The sequence below is a fragment of the Elephas maximus genome, chromosome 4 (genome assembly GCF_024166365.1).
Source record: "Elephas maximus indicus isolate mEleMax1 chromosome 4, mEleMax1 primary haplotype, whole genome shotgun sequence".
In the NCBI taxonomy this organism is placed as follows: domain Eukaryota; kingdom Metazoa; phylum Chordata; class Mammalia; order Proboscidea; family Elephantidae; genus Elephas; species Elephas maximus.
The window spans coordinates 52,912,709-52,931,008 of NC_064822.1; the positions used below are offsets into that span (position 1 = coordinate 52,912,709).

At 38.4% G+C, this 18,300-nt stretch overlaps 1 protein-coding gene across 4 annotated transcripts in view; it reads right to left on the reverse strand.

The window, feature by feature from the left end:
- FBH1 (F-box DNA helicase 1) overlaps positions 1-18,300 on the reverse strand; it is a 74,808-nt gene that overhangs the window by 2,362 nt on the left and 54,146 nt on the right. For all 4 annotated transcript variants that reach the window (XM_049882050.1, XM_049882047.1, XM_049882049.1 and 1 more), the window contains one exon: positions 430-561. In XM_049882050.1, the coding sequence (XP_049738007.1) occupies positions 430-561 (132 nt within the window). The remainder of the gene's footprint in view (positions 1-429; positions 562-18,300) is intronic.

Genomic DNA, 18,300 nt, shown 5'->3' on the forward strand with positions numbered 1-18,300 from the left:
TTTTCAGACTGTGCAAACTCTCTGAGGTAATACTTCCCACGGCACCATCATCTAGTGTAAACTCAACTCTATCAAATTCCCTTTGAGCAGAAACCAGAATTTATCAAGTCAATTTACCAAGGAAAGTTTAACTTGGTCCCCCAGGTAAGCAGCTCTCCTCTTACATGTCTGCTCACAATCCAGTCCCGTCCTAAATCCAGACTACATGACCTGACTCTTGATTATGCTGTCTCTGACACATAGGCAGACCTTACATCTCTTATGCCTTACATACAAAAGGCCTCTAACACATCCTAAAGGAATTCTCAAAAAAACTTCTTTTATCTCCCTCACCCACAATCCAGATAAGTACACAGCTCACATGCAACAAAACTTAAAGGACTAAATTAAACTCTAATAAAGTGAAAGTTGCTGCCAAGAATCACATACATAAGTGATGGGGAGTTTCTTCATTGTGAGGACGGTGTCTACAGGAATGACATTGTTGCACTGCCCTACACAGCAGCAAACCACTCCTGTTTTTAAAACATTACTTGTCAGCTCTGCTTGCAAGAAGTACTCCTGAGAAGGAAAACAGTGAGAAAGAGAATTAATGGCAACACCTATGCTACATTCTCTTGGAAACTTCAATAGCTAAGGGGCTTTAAACACTTTTTAGATACTGTTCATGTCCTAGAATGAATAAAGCACTGGCTGCCCAGTTTTCCCTAGTTTCTCTACCTTTTCCCTGTCCTTAAGGTTACCTCCAAGAAAAGACACTTAAAGCAGTCTAAACAACTTCTTGGCAAAATTGCTAGTTTAAAAAGAGTTTTAATGGACAAACATGCAAAACCACAATGATATTTCAGGACTATTTCCGGGTTTTCTTATGTTAACCTGTACCAAACTAAATAATGTAATAAGTTATTTGTATATTCACTTTACAACCCAGGTAAGCTGAAACAGAAGACCTTAAAAAGACTTGCCCAAATCAACCCTGAATATTTCCATCTTCCCATACCTTGGCTACACTAGTGAACAAATTACTTAACTTCTTTACACCTCAGTTTCTTTATCTGTAAAATGCAGATAACAGAGTACTGACTTCATATGGTTGTTATAAAGAAGAAATACAACAATACATGCGAAGTGCTCAGTGCCTGTCATACAGTGAGCACCCAATGTTCATTACCTCCTAGACTGTAAATGTCACAAGATTCTGACGCCAATGTCTGATTCGCTGCTGCCCCTGAGGAGCTGAACATAGTACCTGGTACTAGCAGGACAGTAAATTTGTTGATCAAATAAATTATTATAATTTCTTATTTCCTGGATTATACCTATTTAATTTTTTCACAATCTATGTCCAACATTACCATTTATTTATGTCCAACATTACCATTTGTTTGGTTTTTTCTTTTGCAGGAGCTACCTACTTGCTACAAAAAAACCCAGAAAATATGTAAACACCCGTGCATCCACCAATAAGATGATAACTAACCACGTGAAATCCTTCTTTAAAATAAAATTATAGATTTTGCTAAAGTCCCCTTTGCCTGTCATCTCCAATCCATTCCCCAAAGGCAACCAGAATCATAAATTTGGAGTATATCCTTTCCAATTCATTCTAAAATAACTTTATATTCACAAACATTTCCAAGAACATAAAGTATCATTTTATATGTATTTATTTCCATAAATATTACACTTTTTAATTTTCTTCTCATCTAATTAATTTCTTTAAAGTGCTACATAGGATTCTAGCATATCAATCTTTCACATTTTACTTACCCATTTCCTTTTTTGGAAATCTAGACTGTTTCTAAATTATCTTAATGCAAGAATGAATATCTTTGTATATGTTTCCCTGCTCACACCAGCCAGAGTTTCTCTAGGGCTGGTGCTTTCAAAATTTATCAAGAAACCCATTTAACATTATAATTCTACACACACACACACACACACAACTAAAATGAAAGTTTCACAAAATATAATTGAATGGTACATGTAATATACTCTGATTTCTTTTTTAGATTTTATTTTAACTCACTTTTTTTTTAAAGCTTGACATAACCCACTAACTTAATTTCACAAATCATTAATGAACTGCAACCGGCTCTTTGAAAAGCACTACTTTGAGCAGCAGTTCACAAACATTTTGGTTTCGGAAGCCCTTTATACTACTAAAAACTAAGGGCTCCAAAGAGCTTTTGTTTATATGAGTTTATATCTATTAATATTTACCATATCATAAATTTAAACTTTATTTCACTTAAAAATAGTAATAAACCCATTGTATGTTAACCTAAATACTGTTATGAAAAATAACTATATTTTTCAAAAATGGAAAATAAAGATAAGTGAGAAGAGTAGCGTTGTTTTAACATTTTGCAAATCTCTTTAATGTCTAGCTGGATTCCCACAACTGCTTTTGCAATCAATCTGTGGCGACATCACATGTCATGTGGCTTCTGGGAAACACCAATGCATACTTGTGAGAGCAGTACGGTGAAAAGGAAAATAACATCTTAGTATTACAGTAAAACCTGTGAAAGCCAAAACCTGTGTAAGGCGGGAACCTGTCAGAGAAGGAAAACTCAAATGTTTTCCACTAAAACAAGCAATAGAAAAGTGGTAAGACTGCACCCTGTCTTACGAGGTGGAAAACTTGCAAGATCCAGAAAAACAAGCCTGTCCCCCGGAGTTTCGGCTCTCACAGGTTCCACTGTATGATGAAAACAGTTTGGCCGTGTCAACACCCTAAAAGTTCCCAGACCACAATTTAAGAACTTGTGCTCACTTAGATGTGAAATTTGTCCTTCCATCAGGAGCATTAGGGTGCCAGCTTCCCATCATCCCTGCCAATACTTGAAATGATCAAACTTTTTCATTTTTACCAAGTTTGCACTGTCCTAATTACTACAGAGGCTGCGTATCTTTTTTTTTTAACATGTTTACTAGCCACTGTGGTTTCATTTTCTGTGAACTTCTTGTTTATATCATTTGCCCATATATGTATCAGGTTGTCTCTTGCTTACTAATCTGTAGTTCTTTATGACCTTTATTGCTCATATTTTCTGCAAGTACGTATGCTCCAGGAGGGCAGAGATTTCTGTTTTGTTCGCTGCCACATCCTTAGAAGTGTCTAGCACGTAGTTGTGCTCAAACCAAAACCAAACCCATTGCCATCTAGTTAATTCCAACTCATGGTGACCCTATATGATAGAGCAGAACTGCCCCCTAAGGTTTCCAAAAAGTGGCTGGTGGATTTAAACTGTCAACCTTTAAGTTAGCAGCTGCATGCATAACCACTATACCACCAGGCTTCAGATGGTGCTCGGTGCTTGTTAAATGGATGAAAGAAGTATCTCTTCACATTCTGTGGCCAGTCTTTTAACTTTATTTAAGCAGCAGCTAACAAGCTAAAGAGCAAAGGCTCTGGAATCAGAATGCCTAGGTTCACATCCCAGTTCTTCTATTCACTACCTGTGCAACCTTGGGTCAGTTACTTAACCACTCTGTGTCTGTTTGCTTACCTGTAAAATTGGTAGAACGGCAACAATTGCATCTCAAAGGGTTTTTTTTTTTAAGATTAACAATGTTAGCTATTATTTTATCACAGGGAAGTTTTACATTTTGATGCAGATTTACCTGTTTTATGATTCTTACTTTCATGTCATTTTCATTAAGAAAACCTTTCTTCTGAGGCATTTTTCTAATATCTTTTAAAATTTTAATTTTTTACGTTTAGGTCTTTAATCACTGTAGAGTTTATAACGGCATGAGGTAAGAATCTAATTTTACTTTTTTCTATATAGAAAGTGGAAACCCTGGTGGCGTAGCGGTTAAGAGCCACTGCTGCTAACCAAAAGGTGGGCAGTTCAAATCCACCAGGTGCTCTTTGGAAACCCTATGGGGCAGTTCTATTCTGTCCTACAGGGTCGCTAGGAGTTGGAATCAACTCAAAGGCAAAGGGTTTGGTTTTTTGGTATATGGAAAGCCAATTACCTCAGCACTACTTACTAACTTCCCTATCAATCTATATTATCACCTTTTCATATACTAAATTCTCATACACTCATGTGACCTGGGAGCTCTCTAATCTGTTCCACTGATCTTTTTTGTCTCTTCCTGCACCAACACCAGACTGCTTTAAATACTATCACTTTATAATAAGTCATAATATCCAGACAGAAGTCTCCACATCTTGTTCTTCCTTGACTTGTCTATTCTTAGGCCATTGTTCTTCCATATTAATTTTAGAATTTATAAAATTCCTCCAAAATAAACACCTTATAGGGAATCTCCCTAAATGTACTCTTTGGGGAGAACTTCAATTCCACTCACAAACGGGATCTTTAAGATGAGGAGGGACACCATTTGGGCAAATGTTAGAATCATTTTACAGTCTAACCACTTCTAAAAGCTTAAAAAACAAAAACTTTTAGACAATCCATTTGAAAAAACAAGCCAACCACTGGTGCACTCTTATAAAGACAGTGATAAGAACTAGCCACCTGCCCCAAAGTACCGTTAGAGAACGCACATAAGTGTGGCAGTCGTGTTCTCCCCAAAGCTCACCGCTACATCTAAAGCCGTCTAACCACTCCTTGCCGAGACTGCAAATTCCATGAGATCAGAAACCACATTATTTATTTTGTTAGCTGTATCCCAGGGCACTAACTACAGGGCTTGGAATGTAAAAGAGGCACTATAAATCAAATATTTGTTAACTGAATGAATAGGTGAATCAATCAACCCAGCCACCCTCCCTCTTCAGTGAAAGCTTGGGTGTCCAATACTTGCTCAGGTACGAAGACCTGTAACTATGAGGAAACACATCATCCAAGTACCTGCTGGGGGCTTCCATCGAACTGCGTAAGCTACTGCAAACACTTCCACAACAGGGAATAGCTGCTGCAAACACTATCACAAGGGAGGAACAGCAAAACCAAAAACTTAATTTTAACCCCTGGCCTCCAGGACTCAAAAGGCACATTATATCACCACATACACCTTTCCTCCTTAAAAAATGTTAAGTTGTTTTATTTTTAAAGGTATTGGCTCCTTACTAGGAGTCAGGTACTTCATAGATAGAGCACTTCACATACAATCCTCAACAATGACTTCAGGAGGATGATACTGCCACCATCCCTACTTTACAGATCAAAGATCCAGAATGAGTAATTAAGTAACTTATGCAAAAGATCACATCGCTAGAATGCGGCAAATGTGGGGTTCAAACTCAGGTCTGCCTAAATTCAGAGTCTGTGATCTTAATCACCAAGCAATACCAATTCTTTCTCTCTCCTACAATCTTCAGATGCAAAGCTAAGTGACAAGGAAGCACATGATTCAAAAGCACTCCTATTCTGTAGAGGGTGCTCAACAATTACTGTTGAACAAATGACTGCATACTATGACCACGTAGTTCTTCTCACCCTTCTTAATGGTAAAGTCTCCCCCTCAATACCTCCCTCCTGGAGTTGAAAGTCTCAAAGACCAGTAACCACCTCTGAGTCCCCTCTAAGCTTTTCCCAAGTGATGTTAATGCAGTCGTTTCATCAGCTCATAATAATCCTTCTCTCATCACCTCCTCTAAGGTGCAGTTATTATCATTATGCCAGTTTTACAGATAAGGAAACAGACACAGAGTGGTTAAGAAACTGACCCAAGTCACACAGATAGTGAACAGAAGAACTGGGATGTGAACTTAGGCATTCTGATTCCAGAGCTTTTGCTCTTTACCCTGCTAGCTGCTTCTTTAAACAAAGTTAAAAGACCAGACACAGAAGGAGAAGAGATACTTCATCTGTTCAGCAAATACTTGCTGAGCACCAACTATGTGCTAGGCACTGTTCTAAGAATACACACTTAAGACCTGAATCAAGAATCCAAGGTTTGGGGAGGCTGAGAGGCTGTTTTTGAGCAACTGGCATAACTCCATGTGTCACTTAATCATTCAACAGTATAATGATTACCTTTACTTCCTCAAACTTTAAAGAAGCATGCAAACAAAAAGGGCTTTTGCTGATCACCCTAGCTATATTTTCTAAGGCGGTCAGAGAAAAAGGACGCTGCCTAATCCATTCCTGGTTATAGGGGAGATGACAAGTTGATGGCTCTAGGCAGTGGAAAACAATGGCTCACTTTCAGTCTCTAAAATGCCACCAAGCTTAGCCCCACAGTTCACAACATGCTTTCATATCCTCTAAATCATTAACCTGTGATGACATGGGCTGTGATAAAGAAAAAGCAGAAGAACTTCCCCTCACGCAAAGTCTGTCAGACTTATGAACATCTGTTCACACGAATGGACAGTATTTCTGGGGCTTCCTCCAAGTACCCCTGTGAACAGGCAGGTGTTTCCTTCCCCAGCCTTGGCAAAGGGGAAGTATTTCTCTTGATTATGTATTTTCTTTTGTTTTACAGGTAAAGCACACTTTCTCCATAAAATGTGCATAGTAACCAACTGATACACTTCCAATTAACTTTGAAAAGCCTATTTAATTCTCATACATAACTGGGGAGACCAGAATGATACAACCTCTGGGAAAAGCCTGGCAATACCTAGAGAAATCACATAAGCATTTATCCTTTACCGAGCAATTCCACTTCTAGAAATTCATCCCAAATATTCACAGGCAACAATACAAAACGATTCATGCATAAGGTTATGCAGCACAGCATTATTAAAATCAAAGATTGGAAATAACCCAACGTCCATTACTGAGGGACTACATAAGCCATGGTCCATCCACACAGTGATATACTACTCGGCTGTAAAAAGGAACAAAAAAGAGCTCTCTGATCTGATAAAGAGTGATTTCTACATCATTAAGTGATAAAAGCGAGGTACAGAGGAGTTAGAATGCTACCTTTGTGAAAAAGAAAAGAAAATATATACGTATTTGCTAACATTTGCAAAAAAGAAATAGTGAATAAATTAAAAACTAACTTAAAAAAAAAACAGCTACCAGTGGTGGAGGGAGACACTGGTCTGAAGGAGACAGGGGACTTCTCTAAATATACCTGGTTACAAAAGTTTCACTGTGAAAACATAAATATGTTTTATATATTCGATATACATATATAAATAAAAAATAAGCAAATAAATACATCTAGCTGTACATCAGATTGGTGATAAAACCAGAGGAGGAAAAAAATATTTATTTCAAGTGCCTTTAGAACATAATATTTTGATTATATAACGTTAGTGGGAAAAATGGAGCAATTAGAGATCTTAAATTCCATTCAGTATTCTAACTGTTAATAGTAACATTGGTATTATTGTGAAACTTTTATATACAGGAGGAGAATATAAGTAAGTAGTTAGTAAATACTATTAGGAACCAAGATTTTCAGTATAAGAAAAAAGATTCAACTGTAAAGAAGTAAAAACCTTTTAATGTTAAACCTAAATTGGACTGTAGTACTACAATTAATGAGAGTTATAAATGGCAAGGCTAAAGGCTCTGACAATGCGGATACAAAGCAGCCTTTTTTAAAAAATGAATGAATGAAGGGAGCGTATATTTAAAAAAAAGTTTCAGCAGTGCACATTTGGTTAAAAAAAAAACTCTGAGAAAAAGTAAGAAAATGGTTATCACACAAATTGGGATGGTAGTTACTCTCATTGCTACTCTCAGGAGAGAGAAACACTGCAATGATTGGGAGGAACCACCAGGAAGCCAGACTCGGATGCTGGCAAATCCCACCTCCCAAACTGGGTGGATGTTTACCTCATGATAATTTTAAGTTGTATATCATTTTATGCTGTTCTCTGTATTTGTATCATATTTAACAATGAAAAGCTTTTTTAAAAAGAAAAAAAAAATGAATTAGAATTATCAATATGAACTGTTGATTTTTCCTTTTTAAAAACAAAAAACAGATATAGGGTCCTGAACAGAGCTGGAGAAAAATGTAGATCAAAATTCTAACTCACAAAAAAAAAAAAAAAAGACCATACTTACTGGCTTAACAGAGACTAGAGAAACCCAAAGAGTATGGCCCCAAGACATCCTTTTAACTCAGTACTGAAGTCACTCCTGAGGTTCACCCTTCAGTCAAAGATTAGCCAGGCCCATGAAACAAAATGAGACTAAATGAGCACACCAGTCCAGGGGCAAGGATGAGAAGGCAGGAGGGGACAGGAAAGCTGGTAACGGGGAACCCAAGGTTGAGAAGGACAGAGTGTTGACATGTTATGGGGTTGGCAACCTATGTCACAAAATAATACGTGTATTAATTGCTTAACGACAAACTAATTTGCTCTATAAACCTTCACCTAAAGCACAATAAAAATTTTAAATAATAATAATTTTAAAAAAACAGATTTCCTAGCTCTGTCTACTAAAAAGGAGAACCATTTAGTATTACTAAAAGGGAGATAGCCTGATATTATGAGCCTCCTGCAATACAGAGCACACAGCCCCACCTATGCAGCATTTCTCCTAAAAGAGTTAAACTCATATCTAATCAAGCCTCTATGACTAACTTCCTATTACAGGAAACCCAGGTTAGGCGACAGCAGAGTAAGTTATACAACCACACAAGGAAGCAAATCTAAAACGTGGAACATTCTATACGACAACTGACCCAGTTTTCTGCAATAACGCAGCAGCATTAAAAATGGGGTGGGAGTGGTAAAAGTTCTGGAGAACTCTAAATTAAGAAACTTAAGTGAAATAAATCAATCACAGAAGGACAAATATTGTACGGTCTCGCTTTTATAAAAAATCAAGGTAGGTATACACACAGAAAGCCATGGATGGGAGTGGGAGGAAGGGGAATAACTTTCTAGATAGTAGACACTTGCTATTTTTGGTGATGGGAAAGGCAATACCCAATATGGATGAAGTCTATACAATATGACAAAAGTAAATGATGAGGGCGGGGCCAAGATGGCAGACTAGGCAGACGCTACCTCGGATCCCTCTTGCAACAAAGACACGGAAAAACAAGAGAATCGATCACATACATAACAATCTACGAACCCTGAACAACAAACACAGATTTAGAGACGGAGAACGAACTAATACGGGGAAGCAGCGACTGTTTTCAGAGCCTGGAGCCAGCGTACCAGTCAGGTACGGCACAAGCTCCACCCCCCGAACTATCACCGGGAGGGGGCCCAGCCGGCTCGCACAGGTGGTGTGGCGACGCAGCCGGTGGGAGAAGTCCCCGGGAGGCAGTGACTGGTCTTGGAGCGGGGAGAGCAGCGTCCCAGCCGGGGAACCGTCCCGCCGGGATTTGGACTGGACGCAGCAGATTTTCTGGAAAAACTAGTTTCCCAGTGATGGCTCAGAGACAGCAATCCATATCAAACCACTTAAAGAAGCAGACCATGACAGCTTCTACAACCCCCCAAACAAAAGAATCAAAATCTTTCCCAAATGAAGATACAATCCTGGAATTATCAGATACAGAATATAAAAAACTAATTTACAGAATGCTTAAAGACATCACAAATGAAATAAGGCAAACTGCAGAAAAAGCCAAGGAACACACTGATAAAACTGTTGAAGAACTCAAAAAGATTATTCAAGAACATAGTGGAAAAATTAATAAGTTGCAAGAATCCATAGAGACACAGCATGTAGAAATCCAAAAGATTAACAATAAAATTACAGAATTAGACAACGCAATAGGAAGTCAGAGGAGCAGACTCGAGCAATTAGAATGCAGACTGGGGCATCTGGAGGACCAGGGAATCAACACCAACATACCTGAAAAAAAATCAGATAAAAGAAGTTAAAAAAATGAAGAAACCCTAAGAATCATGTGGGACTCTATCAAGAAGGATAACCTGCGGGTGATTGGAGTCCCAGAACAGGGAGGGAGGACAGAAAACACAGAGAAAATAGTTGAGGAAATCCTGACAGAAAACTTCCCTGACATCATGAAAGACGAAAGGATATCTATCCAAGATGCTCATCGAACCCCATTTAAGACTGATCCAAAAAGAAAAACACCAAGACATATTATCATCAAACTCGCCAAAACCAAAGATAAACAGAAAATTTTAAAAGCAGCCAGGGAGAAAAGAAAGGTTTCCTTCAAGGGAGAATCAATAAGAATAAGTTCAGACTACTCAGCAGAAACCATGCAGGCAAGAAGGGAATGGGACAACTTATACAGAGCACTGAAGTAGAAAAACTGCAGGCCAAGGATCATATATCCAGCAAAACTCTCTCTGAAATATGAAGGCGAAATTAAGGTAAACACAAGTTTAGAGAATTTGCAAAAACCAAACCAAAGCTACAAGAAATACTAAAGGATATTGTTTGGTCAGAAAACCAATATCAGATATCAGCACAATACAAGGACACAAAACAGAACGTCCTGATATCAACTCAAATAGGGAAATCACAAAAACAAACAAATTAAGATTAATTAAAAAAAAAAATACACATAACAGGTAATCATGGAAGTCAATAGGTAAAAGATCACAATAATCAAAAAGAGGGACTAAATATAGGAGGCATTGAACTGCCAGATGGAGAGTGATACAAGGCGATATAGAACAATACAAGATAGGTTTTTACTTAGAAAAATAGGGGTAAATAATAAGGTAACCACAAAAAGGTATAACGACTCTATAACTCAAGATAAAAGCCAAGAAAAACGTAACGACTCAACTAACATGAAGTCAAACACTATGAAAATGAGGATCTCACAATTTACTAAGAAAAACGTCTCAGCACAAAAAAGTATGTGGAAAAATGAAATTGTCAACCACACACATAAAAAGGCATCAAAATGACAGCACTAAAAACTTATTTATCTATAATTACGCTGAATGTAAATGGACTAAATGCATCAATAAAGAGACAGAGAGTCACAGACTGGATAAAGAAACACGATCCATCTATATGCTGCCTACAAGAGACACACCTTAGACTTAGAGACACAAACAAACTAAAACTCAAAGGATGGAAAAAAATATATCAAGCAAACAATAAGCAAAAAAGGAGTAGCAATATTAATTTCTGACAAAATAGACTTTAGACTTAAATCCGCCACAAAGGATAAAGAAGGACACTATATAATGATAAAAGGGACAATTGATCAGGAAGACATAACCATATTAAATATTTATGCACCCAATGACAGGGCTGCAAGATACATAAATCAAATTTTAACAGAATTGAAAAGTGAGATAGATACCTCCACAATTATAGTAGGAGACTTCAACACACCACTTTCGGAGAAGGACAGGACATCCAGTAAGAAGCTCAACAGAGACACGGAAGATCTACTTACAACAATCAACCAACTTGACCTCATTGACTTATACAGAACTCTCCACCCAACTGCTGCAAAGTATACTTTTTTTTCTAGCGCACATGGAACATTCTCTAGAATAGACCACATATTAGGTCATAAAACAAACCTTTGCAGAGTCCAAAACATCGAAATATTACAAAGCATCTTCTCAGACCACAAGGGAATAAAACTAGAAATCAATAACAGAAAAACCAGGGAAAAGAAATCAAATACTTGGAAAATGAACAATACCCTCCTGAAAAAAGACTGGGTTATAGAAGCCATCAAGGAGGGAATAAGGAAATTCATAGAAAGCAACGAGAATGAAAATACTTCCTACCAAAACCTCTGGGACACAGCAAAAGCAGCGCTCAGAGGCCAATTTATATCGATAAATACACACATACAAAAAGAAGAGCCAAAATCAGAGAACTGTCCCTACAACTTGAACAAATAGAAAGTGAGCAACAAAAGAATCCATCAGGCCCCAGAAGAAAACAAATAATAAAAATTAGAGCTGAACTAAATGAATTAGAGAACAGAAAAACAATTGAAAGAATTAACGAAGCCAAAAGCTGGTTCTTTGAAAAAATTAACAAAATTGATAAACCATCGGCTAGACTGACTAAAGAAATACAGGAAAGGAAACAAATAACCCGAATAAGAAACGAGAAGGACCACATCACAACAGAACCAAATGAAATTAAAAGAATCATTTCAGATTATTAGGAAAAATTGTACTCTAACAAATTTGAAAACCTAGAAGAAATGGATGAATTCCTGGAAAAACACTACCTACCTAAACTAACACATTCAGAAGTAGAACAACTAAATAGGCCCATAACAAAAAAACAGATTGAAACGGTAATCAAAAAACTCCCAACAAAAAAAAGCCCTGGCCCGGACGGCTTCACTGCAGAGTTCTACCAAACTTTCAGAGAAGACTTAACACCAATACTTCTGAAGGTATTCCAAAGCATAGAAAATGACGGAATACTACCCAGCTCATTCTATGAAGCCACCATCTCCCTGATACCAAAACCAGGTAAAGACATTACAAAAAAGAAAATTATAGACCTATATCCCTCATGAACATAGATTCAAAAATCCTCAACAAAATTCTAGCCAATAGAATCCAACAACACATCAAAAAAATAATTCACCATGATCAAGTGGGATTTATACCAGGTATGCAAGGCTGGTTTAATGTTAGAAAAACCATTAATGCAATCCATCACATAAATAAAACAAAAGACAAAAACCACATCATCTTATCAATTGATGCAGAAAAGGCATTTGACAAAGTCCAACACCCATTTATGATAAAAACTCTTACCAAAATTGGAATTGAAGGAAAATTCCTCAACATAATAAAGGGCATCTATGCAAAGCCAACAGCCAATATCACTCTAAATGGAGAGAACCTGAAAGCATTTCCCTTGAGAACGGGAACCAGACAAGGATGCCCTTTATCACCGCTCTTATTCAACATCGTGCTGGAAGTCCTAGCCAGGGCAATTAGGCTAGACAAAGAAATAAAAGGTATCCAGATTGGCAAGGAAGAAGTAAAGTTATCACTATTTGCAGATGACATGATTATATACACAGAAAACCCTTAGGAATACTCCAGAAAACTACTGAAACTAATAGAAGAGTTTGGCAGAGTCTCAGGTTATAAAATAAACATACAAAAATCACTTGGATTCCTCTACATCAACAAAAAGAACACCGAAGAGGAAATAACCAAATCAATACCATTCACAGTAGCCCCCAAGAAGATAAGATACTTAGGAATAAATCTTACCAAGGATGGAAAAGACCTATACAAAGAAAACTACAAAGCTCTACTACAAGAAATTCAAAAGGACATACTTAAGTGGAAAAACATACCTTGCTCATGGATAGGAAGACTTAACATAGTAAAAATGTCTATTCTACCAAAAGCCATCTATACATACAATGCACTTCCGATCCAAATTCCAATGTCATTTTTTAATGTGTTGGAGAAACAAATCACCAACTTCATATGGAAGGGAAAGAAGTCTCGGATAAGTAAAGCATTACTGAAAAAGAAGAAGAAAGTGGGAGGTCTCACTCTACCTGATTTCAGAACCTATTATACAGCCACAGTAATCAAAACAGCCTGGTACTGGTACAACAACAGACACATAGATCAATGGAGCAGAATTGAGAACCCAGATATAGATCCATCCACGTATGAGCAGCTGATATTTGACAAAGGACCAGAGTCAGTTAATTGGGGAAAAGATAGCCTTTTTAACAAATGGTGCTGGCATAACTGGATATCCATTTGCAAAAAAATGAAACAGGACCCATACCTTACACCATGCACAAAAACTTACTCCAAGTGGATCAAAGACCTAAACATAAAGACTAAAACGATAAAGATCATGGAAGAAAAAATAGGGACAACCCTAGGAGCCCTAATACAGGGCATAAACAGAATACAAAACATTACCAAAAATGATGAAGAGAAACCCGATAACTGGGAGATCCTAAAAATCAAACACCTATGCTCATCTAAAGACTTCACCAAAAGAGTAAAAAGACCACCTACAGACTGGGAAAGAATTTTCAGCTATGACATCTCCGACCAGCGCCTGATCTCTAAAATCTACATGATTCTGTCAAAACTCAACCACAAAAAGATAAACAGCCCAATCAAAAAGTGGGCAAAGGATATGAACACACATTTCACTAAAGAAGATATTCAGGCAGCTAACAGATACATGAGAAAATGCTCTCGATCATTAGCCATTAGAGAAATGCAAATTAAAACTACGATGAGATTCCATCTCACTCCAACAAGGCTGGCATTAATCCAAAAAACACAAAATAATAAATGTTGGAGAGGCTGCGGAGAGATTGTAACTCTTATACACCGCTGGTGGGAATGTAAAATGGTACAACCACTTTGGAAATCTATCTGGCTTTATCTTAAACAGTTAGAAATAGAACTACCATACAACCCAGAAATCCCACTCCTCGGAATATACCCTAGAGATACAAGAGCCTTTACACAAACAGATATATGCACACCCATGTTTATTGCAGCACTGTTTACAATAGCAAAAAGTTGGAAGCAACCAAGGTGTTCATCAACGGATGAATGGGTAAATAAATTGTGGTATATTCACACAATGGAATACTACGCATCGATAAAGAACAGTGACGAATCTCTGAAACATTTCATAACATGGAGGAACCTGGAAGGCATTATGCTGAGCGAAATTAGTCAGAGGCAAAAGGACAAATATTGTATAAGACCACTATTATAAGATCTTGAGAAATAGTAAACCTGAGAAGAACACATACTTTTGTGGTTACGAGGCGGGGAGGGAGGGAGGGTGGGAGAGGGTTTTTTACTGAATAATCAGTAGATAAGAACTGCTTTAGGTGAAGGGAAAGACAACACTCAATACATGGAAGGTCAGCTCAGTTGGACTGGACCAAAAGCAAAGAAGTTTCCGGGATAAAATGAATGCTTCAAAGGTCAGCGGAGCAGGGGTGGGGGTCTGGGGCACATGGTTTGAGGGGACTTCTAAGTCAATTGGCAAAATAATTCTATTATGAAATCATTCTGCATCCCACTTTGAAATGTGGCGTCTGGGGTCTTAAATGCTAACAAGTGGCCATCTAAGATGCATCAATTGGTCTCAACCCACCTGGAGCAAAGGAAAATGAAGAACACCAAGGCCACACGACAACTAAGAGCCCAAGAGACAGAAAGGGCCACATGAACCAGAGACCTACATCATCCTGAGACCAGAAGAACTAGTTGGTGCCCAGCCACAATCGATGACTGCCCTGACAGGGAGCACAGCAGAGAACCCCTGAGGGAGCAGGAGATCAGTGGGATGCAGACTCCAAATTCTCATAAAAAGACCAAACTTAATGGTCTGACTGAGACTAGAGGAATCCCGGCGGCCATGGTCCCCAGACCTTCTGTTGGCACAGGACAGGAACCATCCCCGAAGACAACTCATCAGACATGAAAGGGACTGGTCAGCAGGTGGGAGAGAGACGCTGATGAAGAGTGAGCTAATTATATCAGGTGGACACTTGAGATTGTGTTGGCAACTCTTGTCTGGAGAGGGGATGGGAGGATAGAGAGAGAGGGAAGCCGGCAAAATTCTCACGAAAGGTGAGACTGAAGGGGCTGACTCAATAGGGGGAGAGCAAGTGGGAGTACGGAGTAAGATGTATGTAAACTTATATGTGACAGACTGATTGGATTTGTAAACGTTCACTTGAAGCTTAATGAAAGTTAATAAAAAAAAAAAGTAAATGATGAGATTAGGAAGCATATGGGACAGTTTTGGTAAATGTTATACATAATTTTGCAACAGTAGGAACGAAAAAATATGTATGGTTACACAGGTATATATATACGTAGGCCCCCACATGTCTGTCAGTTTGTCGTATTGTGTTGCTATGATGCTGGAAGCTATGCCACCAATATTCAGGTACCAGCAGGGTCACCCATGGAGGACAGGTTTCAGCTGAGCTTCCAGACTTGACACAGGCTAGAAGAAGTACCTGGCAGTCTACTTCCGAAAAGAATCAGCCAGTGAAAACCTTATGAATAGGAGCAGGACACTGTCTGATATAGTGCCAGAAGATGATCCCCCAGGTTGGAAGGCACTCAAAAGACGACTGAGGAAGAGCTGCCTCCTCAAAGTACAGTCGACCTTAACGATACAGATGAAGTAAAACATTCAGGACCTTCATTTGCTGATGTGGCATGACTCAAAAATGAGAAGAAACACCAGCAAACATGCGTTAATAATCGGAACCTTGAATGTACAAAGCATGAATCTAGGAAAACTGGAAATCATCAAAAATGAAACGGAATGCATAAACACTGATATCCTAGGCATTAGTGAGTTGAAGTGGACTGGTATCAGCCATTTTGAATTGGACATCATATAGTATACTAGGCCGGGAATGACAACTTGAAGAGGAATGGCGTTGCATTCATCTCCAAAAAGAACATTTCAAGATCTATCCTGAAGTGCAACGCTGTCAGTGATACGATAATATCCAAACACCTACAAAGAAGACCAGTTCATATGACTATTATTCAAACTTACCCACCAACCACTAAGGCCAAAGATGAAGAAATTGGAGATTTTTATCAGCTGCTGCAGTCTGAAATTGATCGAACAGGCAATCAGGATGCATTGATAATTATTGGTGATTGGAATGTAAAAGCTGGAAACAAAGAAGAAGGATTGGTAGTTGGAAAATATGGCCTTGGTGATAGAAACAATGCTGGAGATTGAATGACAGAATTTTGCAAGACCAATGACTTCTTCATTGCAGATACCTTTTTTCACCAACATAAACAGTGACTGTACACATGGACCTCGCCAGATCGAACACACAGGAATCAAATCGACTACATCTGTGGAAAGAGATGATGGAAAAGCTCAATATCATCAGTCAGAACAAGGCCAGGGGCCAACTGTGGAACAGACCATTAATTAATCGCTCATATGCAAGTCCAAGCTGAAACTGAAGAAAATCAGAGCAAGTCCACAAGAGCCAAAAGACGACCTTGAGTATATTCCACCTGAATTTAGAGCTCATCTCAAGAATAGTTTTGACGCGCTGAACACTAATGACCGAAGACCAGACGAGTTGTGAAATGACATTAAGGACACCATACATGAAGAAAGCAAGAGGTCATTGAAAAGACAGGGAAGAAAGAAAAGACCAAGACGGCTGTCAGAAGCGGCTCTGAAACTTGCTCTTGAACGTCGAGCAGCTAAAGCAAAAGGAAGAAATGATGATATAAAAGAACTGAACATAAGATTTCAAAGGGTCGCTTGAGAAGACAAAGTATTATAATGACTTGTGCAAAGAGCTGGAGATAGAAAACCAAAAGGGAAGAACACACTTGGCATTTCTCAAGCTGAAAGAACTGAAGAAAAAATTCAAGCCTGAAGTTGTAACAGTAAAGGATTCTATGGGGAAAATACTAAATGATGCAGGAAGCATCAGAAGAAGATGGAAGGAATACACAGAGTCATTATACCAAAAAGAATTAGTCAAGGTTCAACCATTTCAAGGGTAGCATATGATCAGGAACTGATGGTACTGAAGGAAGAAGCCCAAGCTGTACTGCAGGCACTGGTGAAAAACAAGGCTCCAGGAATTGACCAGGTATCAACTGAGGTGTTTGAACCAACAGATGCAGCGCTGGAGGTGCTTACTCGTCTGTGCCAAGAAATATGGAAAACAGCTTCCTGGCCAACCAACAGAAAGAGATCCATATTTATGCCTATTCCCAAGGTGATCCAACCGAATATGGAAATTATCAAACAATATCATTAATATCACATGCAAGTAGAAGTTTGCTGAAGATCATTTAAAAGTAGCTGCAGCAATATATCAGCAGGGAACTGCCAGAAATTCAGGCTGGTTTCAGAAGAGGACGTGGAACCAGGGATATCATTGCTGATGTCAAATGGATCCTTGCTGAAAGCAGGGAATACCAGAAGGATGTTTACCTGTGTTTTACTGACTATTGCATAAAGGCATTTGACTGTGTGGATCATAACAAATTATGGATAACACTGCAAAAAATGGGAATTACAGAACAGTTAATTGTGCTCACGAGGAATCTTACATAGATCAAGAGGTAGCTGTTCAGACAGAACAAGGGGATACTGAAGGGTTTAAAGCTAGGAAAGGTGTGCGTCAGGGTTATATCCTTTCACCATATCTATTCAATCTGTATGCTGAGCAAATAATACGAGAAGATGGACTATATGAAGAACGGGGCATCAGGACTGGAGGAAGACTCATTAACAACCTGTGTTATGCAGATGACACAACCTTGCTTGCTGAAAGTGAAGAAGACTTGAAGCACTTACTAACGAAGATCAAAGACCACAGCCTTCAGTATAGATCGCACCTCGACATAAAAGAAAACAAAATCCTCACAACTGGACCATAAGCAACATCATGCATGATACATGAAGAAAAGACTGAAGTTGCCAAGGATTTCATTTTCCTTGGATC